This window comes from Neopelma chrysocephalum, unplaced genomic scaffold (assembly GCF_003984885.1).
Source record: "Neopelma chrysocephalum unplaced genomic scaffold, ASM398488v2 Primary Assembly neopelma1_69, whole genome shotgun sequence".
Taxonomy (NCBI): domain Eukaryota; kingdom Metazoa; phylum Chordata; class Aves; order Passeriformes; family Pipridae; genus Neopelma; species Neopelma chrysocephalum.
The window spans coordinates 2,771,126-2,787,283 of record NW_020897729.1 but is presented as its reverse complement, the minus strand read 5'-3'; the positions used below and the strand labels follow the sequence as shown (position 1 = coordinate 2,787,283).

At 58.6% G+C, this 16,158-nt stretch overlaps 3 protein-coding genes across 6 annotated transcripts in view; all 3 read right to left on the bottom strand.

Moving 5' to 3' along the window:
• Positions 1 to 165: 165 nt before the first annotated feature.
• On the bottom strand, positions 166 to 3,587 carry LOC113968834 (intestinal-type alkaline phosphatase-like). The gene is made up of 11 exons (XM_027685776.1): positions 3,385 to 3,587; positions 2,766 to 2,882; positions 2,535 to 2,650; positions 2,130 to 2,304; positions 1,817 to 1,989; positions 1,586 to 1,720; positions 1,424 to 1,496; positions 1,204 to 1,338; positions 895 to 1,086; positions 670 to 780; positions 166 to 581 (listed from the first exon to the last, which is right to left on the bottom strand). The coding sequence occupies exons 1-11, from the start codon at positions 3,446 to 3,448 to the stop codon at positions 319 to 321; spliced, it is 1,554 nt and encodes a 517-aa protein (XP_027541577.1). The 5' UTR covers positions 3,449 to 3,587; the 3' UTR covers positions 166 to 318.
• Positions 3,588 to 4,228: 641 nt separating this feature from the next.
• Positions 4,229 to 7,428, bottom strand: LOC113968850 (intestinal-type alkaline phosphatase-like). Its single transcript, XM_027685804.1, has 11 exons — positions 7,324 to 7,428; positions 6,656 to 6,772; positions 6,386 to 6,501; positions 6,136 to 6,310; positions 5,864 to 6,036; positions 5,656 to 5,790; positions 5,507 to 5,576; positions 5,258 to 5,390; positions 4,961 to 5,154; positions 4,721 to 4,837; positions 4,229 to 4,516 (listed from the first exon to the last, which is right to left on the bottom strand). Exons 1-11 carry the CDS (start codon positions 7,418 to 7,420, stop codon positions 4,230 to 4,232), a joined length of 1,614 nt encoding a protein of 537 aa, XP_027541605.1. The 5' UTR covers positions 7,421 to 7,428; the 3' UTR covers position 4,229.
• Positions 7,429 to 8,794: 1,366 nt separating this feature from the next.
• Positions 8,795 to 16,158, bottom strand: part of DIS3L2 (DIS3 like 3'-5' exoribonuclease 2) — a 184,017-nt gene continuing 176,653 nt past the window's right edge. For all 4 annotated transcript variants that reach the window (XM_027685729.1, XM_027685731.1, XM_027685732.1 and 1 more), the window contains 5 exons: positions 13,426 to 13,573; positions 13,178 to 13,308; positions 12,840 to 12,944; positions 12,058 to 12,159; positions 8,795 to 9,339 (listed from right to left, as the gene is read on the bottom strand). In XM_027685729.1, the coding sequence (XP_027541530.1) occupies positions 9,241 to 9,339; positions 12,058 to 12,159; positions 12,840 to 12,944; positions 13,178 to 13,308; positions 13,426 to 13,573 (585 nt within the window). In that variant the 3' untranslated portion in view covers positions 8,795 to 9,240. The remainder of the gene's footprint in view (positions 9,340 to 12,057; positions 12,160 to 12,839; positions 12,945 to 13,177; positions 13,309 to 13,425; positions 13,574 to 16,158) is intronic.

The following is a 16,158-nucleotide window of genomic DNA, read 5'->3' as shown; positions in this document are numbered from 1 at the left end:
TTCTGGTCAATAAAGCACTGGATATGCCGGGCGGTTGCAAGGGGCCATGGTGTAGCAATGGCTCGTATATGGGAGCAGTGGGCAGCACCCCCAGCCCTGCCCACACGGCACCCCCACACTGCTAACGTGCTTGTCTCACCAGTGTCACACCCCGTGTTTATTTAACACTCCCTGTGTGGGTGGTGTAGGACCCGCCCCATGCTCAGGGTTTGGTGACCCTTTGGCTGCTACATCCAGACCAGAGGTGCTTCAGAAAGCTGCAGCTGCCACACCGGGAGGAGTCTGGCAGCTCCCATTGGGTGCCCTAGGGCCACAGAATCAGTGGAAGAGGGGCAGGAGGAGGATGGGCAGGAGCAGGGCCAGGGTGGTGGCACGGGTGCCAGGGGCAGAGCCCCGCTGTTGGCAGTCAGTGTAGGGCTCGAGGCAGGCGGCGTAGGCCATGACATGGGCCACGTAGGTCTGCTCCTGCACCCCATGGAAGAGGTGGGCCATGGGGCCCTTGGCCAGAATGGCCACGTCCTCACCGCCGTGGGTCTCCGAGTCAAGGGGCACGGCCGCCTGCTGCAGGTACTCGAACTGCACTGCAGAGGGGAGAGAAGGGGATGAGGGGGGACCAGTGATGGCCCCCAGCCCCATCCCACCACCCAACCATGGTCTCTGTGCTCTCACTGGCTGTGTCATGGTCCACATCGGGCCGGCCGGGGCCTGCGTAGCCTGGCCCATTCCCATAGAGGATGGATGTATAGTTCTTCCCATCAGTGGATGGTGAGGGGGCCAGACCTGGGGAGGGGATGATGGAAGGGAAGGATCAGCCAAGGAAAGCCTGTATCACCCCTCTGGCCACAGTCAGAGTGCCGCAGAGCCGGCAGTGCCCAGCACATGGCAGAGCCCCACCGAAGATGGAGGAGCCACGCAGGGTGTAGCCACCAAAGGAGAAGACGTGTGAGTGGTCGGCGGTGACAACGGTGAGGGTCTGTGCCTCGTCTGTCAGGACCCCTGCCCGCTCGATGGCCCGGTCAAACTCCACCGCCTCCGTCAGCGCCTTCTGGGCTGCCCCGTCGTGGTGGCCGTGGTCGATCCTACCGCCTGCAGATGGGCACTCGCGGTGGGCTGGGACTGAGGGCAGCACCCCCAGCTCCTACCCCCACCCTGGGACGTGGGACCCCCTTCTCACCAGCCCCAGCGGCACCAGCCCCAACTTATCTTCCACAAAGAGGTAGAAGCCTTCAGGGTTCCTGCTCAGGATGGTGATAGCTGCCTCCATCATCTCGGTGAGCGACGGGTCCAGGGTGGTGTTACGCACCACGTTGTACTTCATGTCCCCGGGTTCAAAGAGACCTGGGAGGGGACACGTTGGAGACAACCTCAGTGCCTTCATGTGTCCCAGTGCCTGTTGGGTCCCGGCACACGGCACATTTGTTACCCATCAGATAATTCACACTGGGGTTGGCAGCAGCAGCCAGCATCTCTGTCTTGTTCCAGACATAGCGGGCACCCTGTGGGCGAATCCCACAGAGGGGTTAGTGGGTGCCTGGCCCTGTGCCAGAGGCAGTGGGCAGATGACGGTCCCTGCTGTGTCACCCACCGGCCGTGCCTCCAGCCACGTGTCAATGAGGTTTATCCCATCCTCCCGTATCCCATTCTGCTGGCTGTTGGTGGGATACTCAGGGTCCGGAATCCCCACGGGGGTCATGTATTTCCGACCACCTCCCAGGATCACCTGGAGGGGGTGAGACAGGTGCAGTGTTAATGGGGCTGTCCTGGGGTGGGGGGGAGTGTCTGCCCCTGCTCCCCTGTCCCACACACGGGCACTCACGTTGATGTCAACGTTGTGGACCAGCTGCCAGGCGATGTCCTTGCATCCCTCCTGCCGTGCCTCCGCAGGCATGCTGGCGTCCGCGTACCAGCCACGGTTCACCACGTGGGCGTAGGTCCCCGAGGGTGATGCGTGCTGCACCCGCGTCGACGTCACGATGCCCACCGCCTTCCCTGCCAACCCCTCAGCCATCAGACCCCATGAAGGGTAACAGGGTTCCCACCATCCAGCTATGGGATTCTCACGGGTGAAAGCCCCCAGTGTGACATCCCTTGTCCCTGTGGGGTCCCTCCAGCCCTGCAGCCCCTGTTACCAGCTTTGCGGGCTCGCTCCAGGACCGAGATCACCTCGTTGCCCGCGGTGGTGTTGCACTGCGAGTGGCGGGCGGCTGCGCTCAGCCCCACTGTCTGGTAGTTGCCCTTCACCCCGCAGAGATAGGCTGTGGCTGTGCCTGCGCTGTCAGGGACCTGACGGTCCACGTTGTACGTCTGCCAAGGACAGAGGGGCTCAGGGCAGGGGTCAGTTGGCAGAAGCACACAGCGGGGTGCCCCCCCAGCACTCCCTGCTGCACTCATTGCTCACCCAGGGACAAGTGTGGGATGGGCAGGGACCCCACGCACTGCATACGTGCATCCCTGTGCTGCCAGCAGCCCCACGGGCATCACCATGGCCCCATGCCTGGGATCACTCTGGCCCCGTCCAGCATGGTGGGATTTACCTTTGAGAGAGCCACGTAGGGGAAAGCATCCAGTGCAAGAGGGGTCTCAGGGCCCAGCTTCCCCTGCTGCTGCCCCTTGAGGATGCGGGTGGCCGTGATGGTGGGGATCCCGAACCCTGGGTGAGGAGAGAGGGTCCTGGTCACCCTCTGGACCAGGTGCCCTCCTCACACCCCACTCAGCAGAGCACTGGCCATACCAGCCTGCCTGCCGGGTGTGCCAACAGGACTCACCATCCCCCAGGAAGAGAATGAGGTTTTTGGCTTGGCCTATCCTGGGCTGGATTTTCAAGGAGGCGTCAATGGCCGCAGCTGCCTGCTTGTACCAGAAGGATGGATTCTCCTCCTCCTCTAGAACAGGACAAATGCCTGTCAGTCCCAGCTCACCAGCACCTGCCTCCCTGGGGGCACACCAGCAGGGATACTCATTCCCTGGGCATCCCCATGCTGGACCAAGGGGTTCAGAGTGCTATTTGGGGTGGGAGGAGACCATGCAGGCTTGCACCTACTGCCTGGACTGGGTTCCTGAGGCAGAGAAGGAGGGGGGCAGCAAAACTAGACACGATGAGGAGTTATCTGGCAGGTGGGATGGGGTCAAATCCATGGCAATGGGGAGGTGATAGAGGGTACAGGCGCTTTCCCCAGCCCAGCCCCAGGCCAGAAACAAGCAGGAAGTCAGGGAAAAACTGGCTCAAGGACCCCAGAAAAGCAAAGTTAAGCCCCATTCACCCTTGCAGAGCTGGGCAGCCCCTGCTTCCCTCCCCAAGCCTTCCCTGTGGCCAGCCAGGCTGATGATCTGCTTTCCCAGACACCACCTGCAGCCAGGGGCACCGGTCCCCATCCCTGTCCCCACCTGGGATGACAGCAGTGCTGAGCCCTGCCCAGAGGCAGAGGGTGAAGGATGCCAGGAGCTTCATGGTGGGATCCAACAGCCAGATGCCGCTGGCAGCGTCTGCAGCTCCAGCAGATCCAGGGAGGGACTTTGGACAGGGACCAGCCCTTGCAGGGTGTGTGGAGGTGTCCAAAAGCCGAGTGTTCTGCTGGGCAGCTCGCACAAAGGCCACAGGGCTGGGCTACTGGCACCTCCTTGGCAAACCAGCGTGTGGCTGCTGGGGCGTGGATGGGCTTGGGGAGCAGACAGATGCAGGGACAAGAGGATGTGCAGTTCTTGGCAGGAAATGCTGCCCCAGCTACAAAGCTGCGGTGTCAGACAGCGGAATACCCTGTCCCCGGGTGCCAAAGGCAGCACTGAGCATTGGAACTGGGATAACAGCAGTATCAGCAGCTCCTGGGGTCACTTGTGCATTGAGCACCCTGCTCTCTGCCCAGGCTTTCTTGAGTAATAAATCCATGGATGTGGACTAAAACTCTGCTCCTTGCTCAGCCCCTTTCCAGGAATGTACCAACCCTTGTGTACTGTGCCCCAGCCTGGCAAAGCTGGGGAGGACATGGCCTCCCCTCACCATCATTTCCTTACCTCCTTCACCCCAGTGCCTTCAGTGCTGTTCCCAGGGGGGATCTAGGAGCCATGACCAGCTGGGAAAACTGAGGCACGGGGCAGCACCTCAGGAGGTGACAATCACTATGAACCCTTGCACAGTGGAACAAGACAAACAACGTGTTTTATTGCATCCCTTAGTTCTGGCCACAGTGGTGACCTGGCTGCCAAGACCCTCAGAGGGACTCAGCCAGGGGCTCTCAGCCCCCCACCATGAGGGCAGCCACACCGAGGGCCAGGAGGGTGAGCAGGGTCTGTGGGGAGCACTGGGTGCTGTGGGAGGCCCTGCGGGCTGCTCTGCACCCGGGCTCTGTGGCATAGGGCTCGAGGCACGCAGCATAGGCCATGGCGTGGGCAATGTAGTGCTGCTCCTGCACCCCGTGGAAGAGGTGGGCCATGGGGCCCTGGGCCAGTACCACCACGTCCTCCCCACTGTGAGTCTCCGTCTCCAGGGGCACGGCTGCCTGCTGCCTGTAGTCCTTGTCCTCTGCAGTGGTGAGAGGAGAAATGGGGCTGAGGCTTCCCAAGGGTGGGGGGAGCTCCCATTACCCCAGTGTCAGAGTAATTCCTGCCCAAGTGACTCCTGAGCCTCGTGGTGGCACCAGGACCCTGCGTGTCCCCAGTGGCTGTGCCAGAGGGATGCTGTCCCCAGCCACCCTGTGCCTCCACCCCGTCCCCAGCAGACTCCTACCTGCAGCGGGGAGGCTGGCAGCTGGACGGCCCCCGTCACGGATGCTGTAGCCAGGACCATTGCCGTAGAGGATACTGGTGTAGGCTCGCTTGTCCTTGGCTTTCTTGGGGGCCAGCCCTGGCACAGGGAAAGACATTGTCACCTCACACCTCGCTCTACACCTGGGCCAGACCAGCCTCAGCTGGGAGCAGAAGGCTGAGGTGGGAAGAGGGATGTTCACTGCCCCTCCCCAAGACCCACCGAAGATGGAGTTGCCACGCGGTGTGTTGCCCCCAAAGGTGAAGACGTGGGAGTGATCTGCCGTCACCACGGTCAAGGTGTCTGAGGGGGAGGTGAGCTCTCCCGCCCGTGCCACCGCCTGGTCCAGCATGACAGCCTCCATCAGCGCCTGCTTGGCCCGCCCGCTGTGGTGGCCGTGGTCGATCCTGCCACCTGCACAGGGAACGCAGCCATCACCCTCATCCCCTTGGATGCCCACGTGCTCCCAGGACCCGCATCCCACCCCAGTCCCAGTCACACTACTGGAACTACTCATCTTCCACAAAGAGGAAGAAGCCATTGGGGTTCCTGCGCAGTATACGGATGGCCTTTTCCGTCATGTCCACGATGGAGGGATCCGTGGATGTGTTGCGGTTCAGCTCGTACCTCATGTCCTTGGGCTCAAAGAGGCCTGGGGGAGCAAGGCGAGGAGGGTCCATGTTGGGGCTGCTTTGTGCCTCTATCAGCACCTCTGGAGAGGGGTGGAGAAGGAAGCATTGCCAGTGGTGCAGGCAGTGATGCTCCTACCCATAAGATGGCTCACGGAGTCATCTTCAACCGCATCCAGGCCCTTCTTGTCCCAGACGTAGCGGGCACCCTTCCAATGAGAACAGAGCCAGTGCCAATGGCACATGCCCCATGCCCGGAGTCACATCCCCTCTGTCCTGGCACATTACCTGCTTGGCACTCAGCCATTCGGCAATCAAGTCCTGGCCATCGTTCCTGGTGCCATTCTGGTCTGAGTCCTCTGGGTACTCGGGGTCCGGAGTCCGCTTGGGGGTCATGTACATCCTTCCGCCGCCCAGGATCACCTGCCCGGGAGCTCAGCAGACCCTCCCAACATTCCTGGTGCCCCCTCCCTCCCGCGCCCGCTCCCCAGCTCACGTTGATGTCCGTGTTGTGCACCAGCTGGTAGGCGATGTCCTTGCAGCCATCCCGCAGTGCCTCCTTGGGCATGTTGGCATCCGCGTACCAGCTCCGGCTGGCTGAGTGGGCGTAGGCTGCCGCAGGGGACGCGTGCTGCACCCGCGTGGTCGTCACAATGCCCACCGACTTGCCTGCAGCGTGGGCAAGGGTTTACAGGGAGCCCCTCCAGCCTTGCACAGCACAGGGTGGCCATGGCAGGCTCTCTGACAGCATTGCCTGCTGCCCCGTACCTGCTAGCCTGGCCCGGTGCAGGATGGAGTCCACCTCGTTGCCGAAGGTGGTGCGGCATTTTCCATAGGTGGCTGCCCCACTCAACCCCAGAGTCTTGGCATTGGCTTTCACCCCGCAGAGGTAGGCGGTGCCTGTGCCAGCACTGTCAGGCACCTGACGGTCGATGGTGTAGGTCTGGAAGCAAGAGGGGTCCAATTGGGTTTTGGTCAGGGGCAGCAGGAATGTCCCCTCCAGCACTGCCCCACTCACCTTGGCCAGGGCCATGTGGGGAAAGGTCTCCATGGCCAACACGCTCTCCTCGCCTGAGCCACCAGCCAGCTGCCCCTTGTAGATCCGAGCAGCCGACATGGTGGACAGCCCCATGCCTGTGGGCATGTCCAAGTCACAGGGTGGCATGGGCCGGGACCAGGGACCGTCCTGCCCTTCCCAGGCACTGCCCTGTGATCTGCACCAGCCCCATCTTCTCATCAGTCACATCCACCAGCTGTTGAGGGCCTGGCGGGGACCTGGGGCACTCACCGTCACCCATGAAGAGGATGATGTTTTTGGCCCGCTGTGCCGCTGGCTGCAATGCCAGGGCCAACTCCAGCCTCCTCCTGGCCCCTTTATTCCAGTAGCTTGGAGACTTCTCAGCATCTGGAGGTGAGAGCAGAGCTGTGGGTGTGCAGGGGCACTGGGCCCCCTGAGGGTCTTCAGGGGCACACCCCAGGGGTCCAGCATGGGCATCTCCAACCGAGGTGAATTTAGCTGCTCAAAGTCCCCTTCCAGGGGGGTCAGGAATCCTTTGGGGATCCACATGGCCTTTGGCACCCCAGCATTGCTCAGAACCCACCTGCAGAGGGGAAAACTGAGGCAGGGTTTGGCAGGGAAGCTCCTTGTGTCTCTTGGCAGAGGGAATGGGGCGCCCAAGCACCAGCCCCCATGGTGAGGGTGTAATGGCCAAGCAACTCCGGCTGGCTGTGACTACGGAGTCACTTGATCCAAAGAAAGTGACCAGGGCAGTGGGGATGGGGGGAGCAGGGACAGGGCCTGCTTTGGGGGGAAGGTTGGGGTCTCAGAGTCTCAGACCACCTAGAGGTGGCTGTGAGGGTTCCCCTTTGCTGGTATCCCATGGGGAGTTGACAGGGTCCCCGGAGACCCCCAGGGAAGTGACACCAGCCCCAGCACCCCCCACCAAGGGCTCTTACCCCACTGTCCCACACGTCCCCTGTCAGAGGCTGCAGCGGTGAGCTGAGCGAGGAAGCAGAGGAGAAGGTAAGTTCCAGGAGTAAGAGGCTGTCCCATGCTGCCCACCCCAGGTCCCTCCTGGAATGCTGCTTGAGTCCAGGGCAAGGGGACAGCCCTTTATGGCTCTTCCCTGTCCCGTGAGACGATGGGCTGATAACATTCCGGGACTATCTCCCAGCCCTCCCAGGGCCCTCCCAATGCTCCCGACCCCCCTGGGGCCATCCCTGCCCCCACCAGGGAGGCAGGACCTTCAGGCCTATCCCTAGGGATCTGGGCACCTCCTGGCCCCCAGCTCCGTGGTTTTCTGCAGGACCCTGGGGAGCAGCAGGGGAGGGTGCAGGGCAAAGCACTGTTATTGCAGCCAGGCTGAGCCAGACTGGGCTGGATTTGCCTGGTTTTCCCCCTGAGACAAACCCAAGGAGGTGAACACTGGGCTGAGGGGTAGGGGATGGATATCTTGGCTTTGGTGTCTGTCCTCCAGTCCCCTCTCCCAGCAGAGCCACACTGCCTGTCAGGTCCTGAGTGCACTGGGGCAGCCCACGCCAGCACACCTGCACAAGGTACCTGTTGCAGGCAGGGAACAGCCCCATGTCACCAGTACCAGGTGGCATCCATCCGTGATTGCATCAGGCCATCTGGAAAGACGCTGCAGGAGCACAACCCCTGGGGACTGCAGGTGTCCCTGATGGCTTTCAGGGCTCACCAGCTCCTGGGAAGTGTGTTTTACCCAGTCCTGACCCATCCCAGGGCCTGATCCCCCATCCTGAGCTGGGCACCCCAGATTTGGCCAGCTGCTGGTTCCTGCCAAGGGCAGATGTGTTGATGCCAGGACCACAGCTGTCACCACTGATGAGAAAGAGTGATGCAGGGCTCCCTCCCTGCCTGGCAGGATGGATCCATTCGTTCTTGTCAGACTGTCTTCCAGCCACTACTTGTGATAAAATGGGAGCTGTCAGAGCAGCTCATGCCCTCCCAAAACATCCTGCACACTGTGGAGGGTGGACATGGGGACAGAGAGCAGGCAGAGGTGCCTGGAGATTGCAGAGAGGTCTGTCCGTCTGCAAGGTGCTGGATGCTCTCTTGGCTGGCAGGGAGAAGCAAGGACATGATGCTGCAGGGTCCCCAAAGGGTTAGGCTGGAGGACAAGGTGTGAGAGACTGAGCAGATACATGGGGACTCCTAGACAAGGCTCAGACTGAGGGACTAGCCTCCAGACTTGGAGCTGGGAGCCCCTTTCCTGATCTCTCCCACCTTCTGGGCATGCATACCTGGGGGCTGGGAGAGATGGTGAGATCACTTGGATTTCATAGTGCCTGGGAAGCAGAGGCCGGAGGAGGCACCAGGCTGCCAGAGAGATGAGATACTGTTGGGATTCCCCGGCTGGGGGAACATGGAGGGCACAAAATAAAACTTGCACAAGCTCCACATAGGGCTGCTGACCCGGCTTTTATTACATGACACACAACCCTGCAAGAAACCCTCCTGCATGGCCCCACAGCTGCATCCCAATGCATCCCACCACATCCCACCTGGGATGGTGGAGCCAGCCCCTCTCTGCTCCTGGGGACATGCATCCCCACTCGGCCTTCACCACGGGCACCTGAAGCTGGGGATGGACACCACTGCTTTTAAAAAAAAGTAAGAAAGCATCAAGCTAAAAATACTCGAGAGTAGAAATGCTCTGCTTGGGGCAGGCTCAAGCTCTGAGCCCTGCTCCCAGCTGGAGTTAAAATCCAAACCAGAAATAAAACCACACTGGTTTTAAAACTCAATCCCCAAAGTCCTCATGGGTCCCTTCTGCCTCCGGCAGGTGCCGATGCAGGGCCTGGGAGGTGAGGGAGCGTCGGGAGTGGGAGCACGTGCAGCCTCCTCTGAGCTCACTTCTCCGAGCTCGGTCTCTTGAGCAGGGCACTGTACTTGAGGGAGCCGCTGTCTGCCGTCAGCACCACCTCCACCAGCGTGAAAATGGTGATCACCTTCAGCCAGGGAGAGAGAGACAGAGAAAAGAGAGTTTTCAGGTGACTGACAACACACTAAGATTTGCTTAGAGCCACGCTGGCTTTTGCTGCCTCCACCAGTTACCCACGGGGAGCAAAAGAATGGAGCAGAATGGATTCAGATAGCTCTGCTGGGGTCCAGGGTGCTCCTGGGGCTGGGGCTGAAGACAGCATCTTTAAGGGCAATACCATAGGCTCTGAAGCCAGACAGGGAACCCAAACCGACCTAAATGAGCCTCTCAAAACATCCTCACTTATTCCAGCCTGATCAGGCCCCACTTGTGTTCTTTGCACAGTCTGGGAAGGATTATGGGCAATTATCCCCTTGGCTGTGGGTCCCAACCTCCCCTCAAGCCCGCTCGTGCCTTCCCCCTCCAGCCACATCATCCCTTAATGAAGCTTGGCCAAGTGCCAACGGGAGCTGCGGTCAGGAGGGTTTTCCACATCCCACTGAGCATTTTATCAGCATCCCACAAGGAGGGAACAACCTGCCTGTGCTCCCACAGTGAGAGGAGACCCGGAAGGGAGCACAATGGATGAGAGAGATGCAAGGGAATAAAACTCCCAGAAAATCAATCCCTCCTGTTCAGGAAAGGCACTGCTGCTGCCACCTCCTTGTTCCTCTGAACCTAGCTCTTCCTGTGATTATATGGATCAGAAGTGTAAGGCATCGATCCAGTCTGTCCATGAGGCAGAGTTCAGGGGCTGGCTGGGACACTGGGAAGGGCTTTCCCGGGGCCATGGCCAGGCACCTGGGGATTTGCTTGCTGGAGCCTGTCCCCAAGCCCTGTGCTGTAGCAGGGATCGCTGGGGCCATCTGCTTGGGGCTGGCCCACAGGAGGAGCAGACACAGAGCTACCAGGGTAACCTTGTCCAACCCTTCCCAGCTCATCCAGTGCCAGCTGCTCTCGATTAATCATTCAGAGCAAGAAAATCTCACTGAGACTTAAATGTACTGAAGTGGCCAGTGAGGAGCAACCTGCAGGGAAATCCTTCTGCAGTTGGCTGCCCAGAGACCTGCTGGCTACTGAGCACCAGCCCCTGCCTGCCTCAGCTGGCTGCAGTGCAGGGGGGGGTGGTCAAGGGGCAGCCCCCCAAATCTGGGGAGGGGATTATCAGGATTCTCCCTTGCAATCCTGGTTCATTCCTTTGCTGGAACTGCTGCAAACAGCACAATTTTACATCAAGTTCCCCCGAGTCTTAGATCCACTTCATACTCTGACCCTGAGTGATGCACACTTGAGGTCCTGGCCATCTTGAGATCACAGAGAGATGGGGGCAACACTTCCCTCTGTGGCAGGGACAGCCAGCCCAGACCCCTGCACGGCTTCCCATTAACAGCCTTCCCTGACATTCCCGCTGCCTGGCCAAGCTGAGCTAAAGCAGGAAGCAGAGGCCAAGCACCGGGTCCGGGTGGGGAGGTGCGGTGTTTGGTGCCGTGGGATGTTTGGGAGACATCTAACGTGGTTCAGCACAGCTCACAGGGAACTGGCTCATCCCAAGGCTGGAGATTTATCAACTCAGGGATCTGCCTGCTCCCACAGGAGAGCTCTTGTGTTTTCTTAGGAGGTGTGGAGGGTTCGTGAAGGAGTTTCCTCTACCAACTGTTTGCTTAACCAAAATGGGCCCTGCTCACGCTGGGGCGTCATTTTTCATGCAGCTCTCTGCTAGGGTGTAAGTGATCCCTGCTCCTGTAGGAAAGCAGGAACTGAGGCCACTTCGGGCCACATCCAGGGAGCTTCTCTGAGCCAAGCTGAGAAAGGAAAGCTCAGCTTCAAAGGGAGGGAGGCCTGCAGAAACGCCTGCAGCAGCCGGGGAGCTCAGCCAGCTCTGACCGCAACATCACCCCTGGGAAGGGAAGGAAAGGACTGTGCTCTGTATCAGGAGCCCTAGGTGGGCAAGGATGGGCTGTGCTGGGCTTGGATGGCAATGGGGCTCAAGTGCAGAGCTCCCAGAGTGGTGCAGGGAGAGGCTGGGATTCAGCCCTCCCATCCCCACCCTGGCAGCAGGCAGGGATCACAGCAGTCAACACAGCTGTGATTTTAGAGCGATGCCAGACAAAAGCTGGCAAAGAAGCACCACTTAATCAAGCCAGACAAATGCGATTGCTCCCTTTGATTGAGTTACCAAGTTAATAGATGACAGGGACACAAAAGAGAGATTTCTAAATGCTGTTAAAACATTTGACACTGCATCTCAGGAAGTCCAATTTAAAAAAATTCTCCTAATTGGGTCTCAACCGTGACACAGGGATGGAAACCCCAAGAAAGGGCCATGTCAGTGAGGGGGCAAAGGATGCCAGGATGGGGGGAAGGGTCTAGACTGGAGCTGCTTTAGGTCTGATCTTACTTAACATCTTAATTGATGATCTGGAAGGAGGAAGTAAACAGCATGTTAATTCAATTCCTGGAGGAAACTGAATTGGGAGGCAGGGAACACAGCAGGCAGGGCAGAGACTGAAGGGTGTGGAGGGGTCAGATGTGAGGGTAGTGACGGGATGGAGCAGGGCTGGATGTCAGAGGAGGTTAAGACTGAAGTTGGGCTCACTGGGGACACAGAGAGACAGCAGGACCCAACAACCTGTGAGGCAGTCCTGCCTCCCAGACCTGTCCTTACAGACATCACAGGTGGGCATTGCACACAGCCTTCATGCCACCTTCATGGTGTTGAGCCTGTCCCATGCTGTGGGGGTCTTACCTGGTGCACAGATTCCTCCTCCAGCTCCTCTGGTTCCCACGTGAGTGTCAGCTCCGGCTTCTTCCCCACCTTCTGGAAGCGGAAGTCCAGCAAGGGCAGCGCCTGCAGGCAGGAAGAATAATGGGAACATCCCCCTACTCAGCTCTCCTCCTTCACTTTGCCTGTGGATGGGGCTGATGCTGCTTTGCTCAGCACGCTCTTTAACAACCGGGATGCAGCCTGTGAGCCTGAGCCTAGCACGTAAATCAGGGGCTGCTGTGATACACCATCAGCCCATATATCACACTCTATGTCCTGTTTAAAGATGTCATTGCCAGCCATATAACCAGGTTATTAAGAGAGGATGCTGTCACCAACCACAGGTGCTGGCCCACAGCACTGCTGTCACAGCCCCAGATAAACCACCTGATTAAATAAAATGAAAACCAGGCCTTGCTCCTTGCCCTCGCTTCAGATCCATGCTCATCTCTGTTCCCCAGAATCTGGCTCTATTCCCTTTTGCCTAGGCTAGATTAGCCAGCACGTCACAGGGAGACGCTGGTCTTCAGATCCTGGGCTGATCCAGACCCTCAGTCCCTCGCACCTGCCCGGGCTGAGGGGTGGAGTGGAAACCCCATGAAGGCTCCCTCCCCTCTGGCTGGCCTGGCTTGGGCACAGCTCTGCTGGTTGCAGGGTGGCACAAAAGGGCACCAGGACAGCCACTGCCTCCAGCAGCCCCAGGCTGCTGCAGCCATCTCTGGTGAGGCAGTGCTGGCACTGTCTCACACTGGTGAGGTACTTACATTGCAGTAGATACGCTTCTGGATTCCAAACTTCAGCACCAGGACATCAAAGGCCTTGCTCAGGACACCCATCACCATGGCTTCTGACTCCAGAGGACCACATTCCTGTCAAGAGACAGGGCTGTCACTACACAGCAGCCCTCATACAGCCATCCCCAAGGGGAGCCAGTGTCTCCAGGTCCTGGAACCTGGAAAGGTGGTTGCTGAGTGTGTCCCCTCACTGTTTGCCTTTCCTGAGGCCAAGTGGGCAGCCACAGCCCCGCACCTGGCGGCATCTAGGCTGAGCCTTCAGAGGGAAATCCAGAGATGCCTTGAGGGAAGACAGTCTTGGCTCTTACCCTGACGAAGATGGAGAAGAAGAGGTCACCGCTGAGCTCCTGCACCCTCTTGGAAGCCATCTTCCGGTCGTTGCAGTGATCTGCCTGTCTCTGGATGTCCTCTTTCTCCATCTTGATGGGGGAGCTGGCACCTGCAGAGGGGACAAGTGACAATGACATGCCCGTGCTCCCTCCTGCTACAGAGCCATGCCATGGCACCCTGGACCCAGGTGCCCAGGCCACCCCCAGGAGCAGCCAGGCGGACCCACCGAGCGAGGCGGAGAGGAGCCGGTGCACGATGATGTCGGCGTAGCGGCGGATGGGGGAGGTGAAATGGGTGTAGAAGGGCACATTCAGGGCGTAGTGGCGAAAGAGGGTCTCGTCCTTCACGACACCAGTGCAGAAGTAGAGAGCCATCTGAAAGGGGGGAGAAACGAGGGAAGGGTGTGAGCAAGGATGGTGGCAGGACCCCACATGAGGCTGGAGGGGTCTGGGTCTGCACGACAAGAGCTCCAGCAGCCAATGGTCCTTCCAATGACATCCTGTGTGCTGATGGCCCTTCACCAGCTGCTCAGTTCGGGCTGAGCAGGGACAAGGCGGATGCTGCATAAACTGAGCACAGAACAAAAGGTGCAAAGCCACTGCAGGGAGCTGCTGGCTGCCAGCTGACCCTGCCTGGTCCAAGGACTGCATGAACTTTGACACTACACATGGGTTTAAGCATTCTCCTGCTTCTGTTCATGCCCTGAGGCTCATTAGCCATCCTCCCATCTTCCAGGGGAGAACCCAGCTTGTTCCATGCTCACCTCAGATGCTTTCCTAACAAGGAGCCTTGCAGAGTTGCTCCTGTGCAAGGCTTTTTGGTTCTGGGTCTGGCTGCAGGCTCTCCAAGCGCCTACCTGGAGAGCACTGGGAGCTGGGATAAGTGGCTCCTCCATTCACCAAGGAGGAAGAGACAGCCCTGCTGTGATCCCTGCTGTTCCATCCCACCATGACAGCTGGGAAGCCGAGTGGATGGACTGCCCATCTAAACCAACACCAAGGCGACAGCAGCACCGCGTTGCCCAGAAGTCTCTTTAGCAGGAACCTCTCCTGTGTCATCCCTGTTATCCCACATGTTACAGCTTTTATTTTTACATCTGTGAAACACCAGCTCTCAGGGCTGGGAAAACAATGGGGGCCGAGCCCAGGCGGGGAGGGGAGGCTGTGCAGGTCAGGGGGGTTGCGGCGGGGTCACGGCACAGTGGCGATTGAATGAACCCATTTAAAAATAAGAGCAAGTGATTTAAAAAAAACAGGAGTAGCCAGCTCTGATTACAGAGCTGTCCTGGGATCCTCAGTTTGGGCAGCTGTATCCTCCACTCTCCAGCCCAGCAGCACAGCCAGCTCCTGCTGAGCAGCAACGCACTGATCCGGGCAAGTAAATAGAGCAGGTTAAAAAAAGCAGCATCAGTCCTGGCCTTATTATGAGACCCAAGAGCTGGGATAGGAGCTGTGGTGGCTGCCAATTTCCACAACCCAGAATTAAATTGTTTCTGATGGACTCCACAAAGTATGGTCTCCACTCAATTAGCTCGGCTCCCACCGAACGAGGCTCTGTTGGGCAGGGAGAGACGCCAAGCACTGGAGGCTGCTGCGGGAGATGATGAGTGCCCTTGTGCAGACAGACAGCATGAAATCTCAGGGGATTTACAGGCACTTGTGCCAAGCTTCTGGGCAGAAGGGAGGAAGGTCTTTACAATGCCAGGCAGGTAGAAAGCAGAGCACCAGACAAAATCCCTGCTATGAGAAAGCCCCTGGGAAGGGCCCATCCCTGCCCTATGCCCAGCAGTGTTTCAAGTTATGCTCTGCCTTGTTTCAAGTTAGAAAAGATGCTGAAGGTCCTGTGCCGTTTGCTGTTGTCTAGGGCACTTCATCTTGATGGATGTGCTGGCCAAACCAGGCCACTGCAGGGTCCAGCACCATTTTGGACACCCTTTTGGCAGCTCTTGACTCACTGACATTGGCATCAGCTTGGGTATCACAGCAAAAATACTCCTTTGCGCTGTAGCAGGGTGACACACTGCAGGGAGCCCAGTCCAAGCCATATCTGATACCTGTCCTCACCACCATGACAACACTACCCAGTGACACTAGCCTGGCATAAAGCAGATGTTTTCTTATTAACAAATTTGACTCACAAGTGGTCTCAAATCCCCAGGGTTTGCTGCAATCCCCGGAGAACTGCGAGGAGCCTGGAAATAAATCAGCCCCAGCCAACCAGGGGCAGCTTTGCTCTCACGGACAGATTGAATCCCCGAGTGACTGAGCCCCTGAAAAATGGTATGTCGCTGCTCCTTCATCTGTTACAAGGCTCCTGGCATGGCAATCCAGGCACCTACCCAGACACATGCATTACCAGTTGCTTCCCATCTCCCTCCTCCTTCAAGAGGCTGATGCTTTGACCACCAGCATGCAGTGAAGATGGAAGACACAGGCTTGGCACAACGAGGGGTTAAACCTGTGGACAGGTCGGTTTGGCTGATTTAACTGCAGCCTTGTCCCTGAAACACCAGCTTTATCACTGGGAGCTGAGACATGTGCAGGGATACAGGTGACTCCTCAGTGCCCTGACCAGACGGTCTCGCCACACCATCTGTCAGAGCGATGGCCCAGCCCTCGACACCATCCCGGGCCCCCATGTGGCTGTACTCCACAGCTGCCAACACTCAAATCTGTCCTCTCCCCCATGAGGGACCATGACATCCGGCAGGATGGGGCTGATTCTTCCATCTGCTCTAATACTGGTGGCAGACAGCAAAAAATACTAGTCCCAGGGAAAGCTCTTTCCTCCCAGAGGCTGTCTTCCCTTTCCAAGGGGTACTGACATGGCTTTAAACTCCCCATCCTCTGCGTTTAGTAGTAGGAACAATGGTGGGAATATGAACTGCTCTGTAAATGGAGTTGCAAGTCCACCCCACAACAAGTGTGGTCAGAGAATAGAGACCACCGCAGTGCCACGG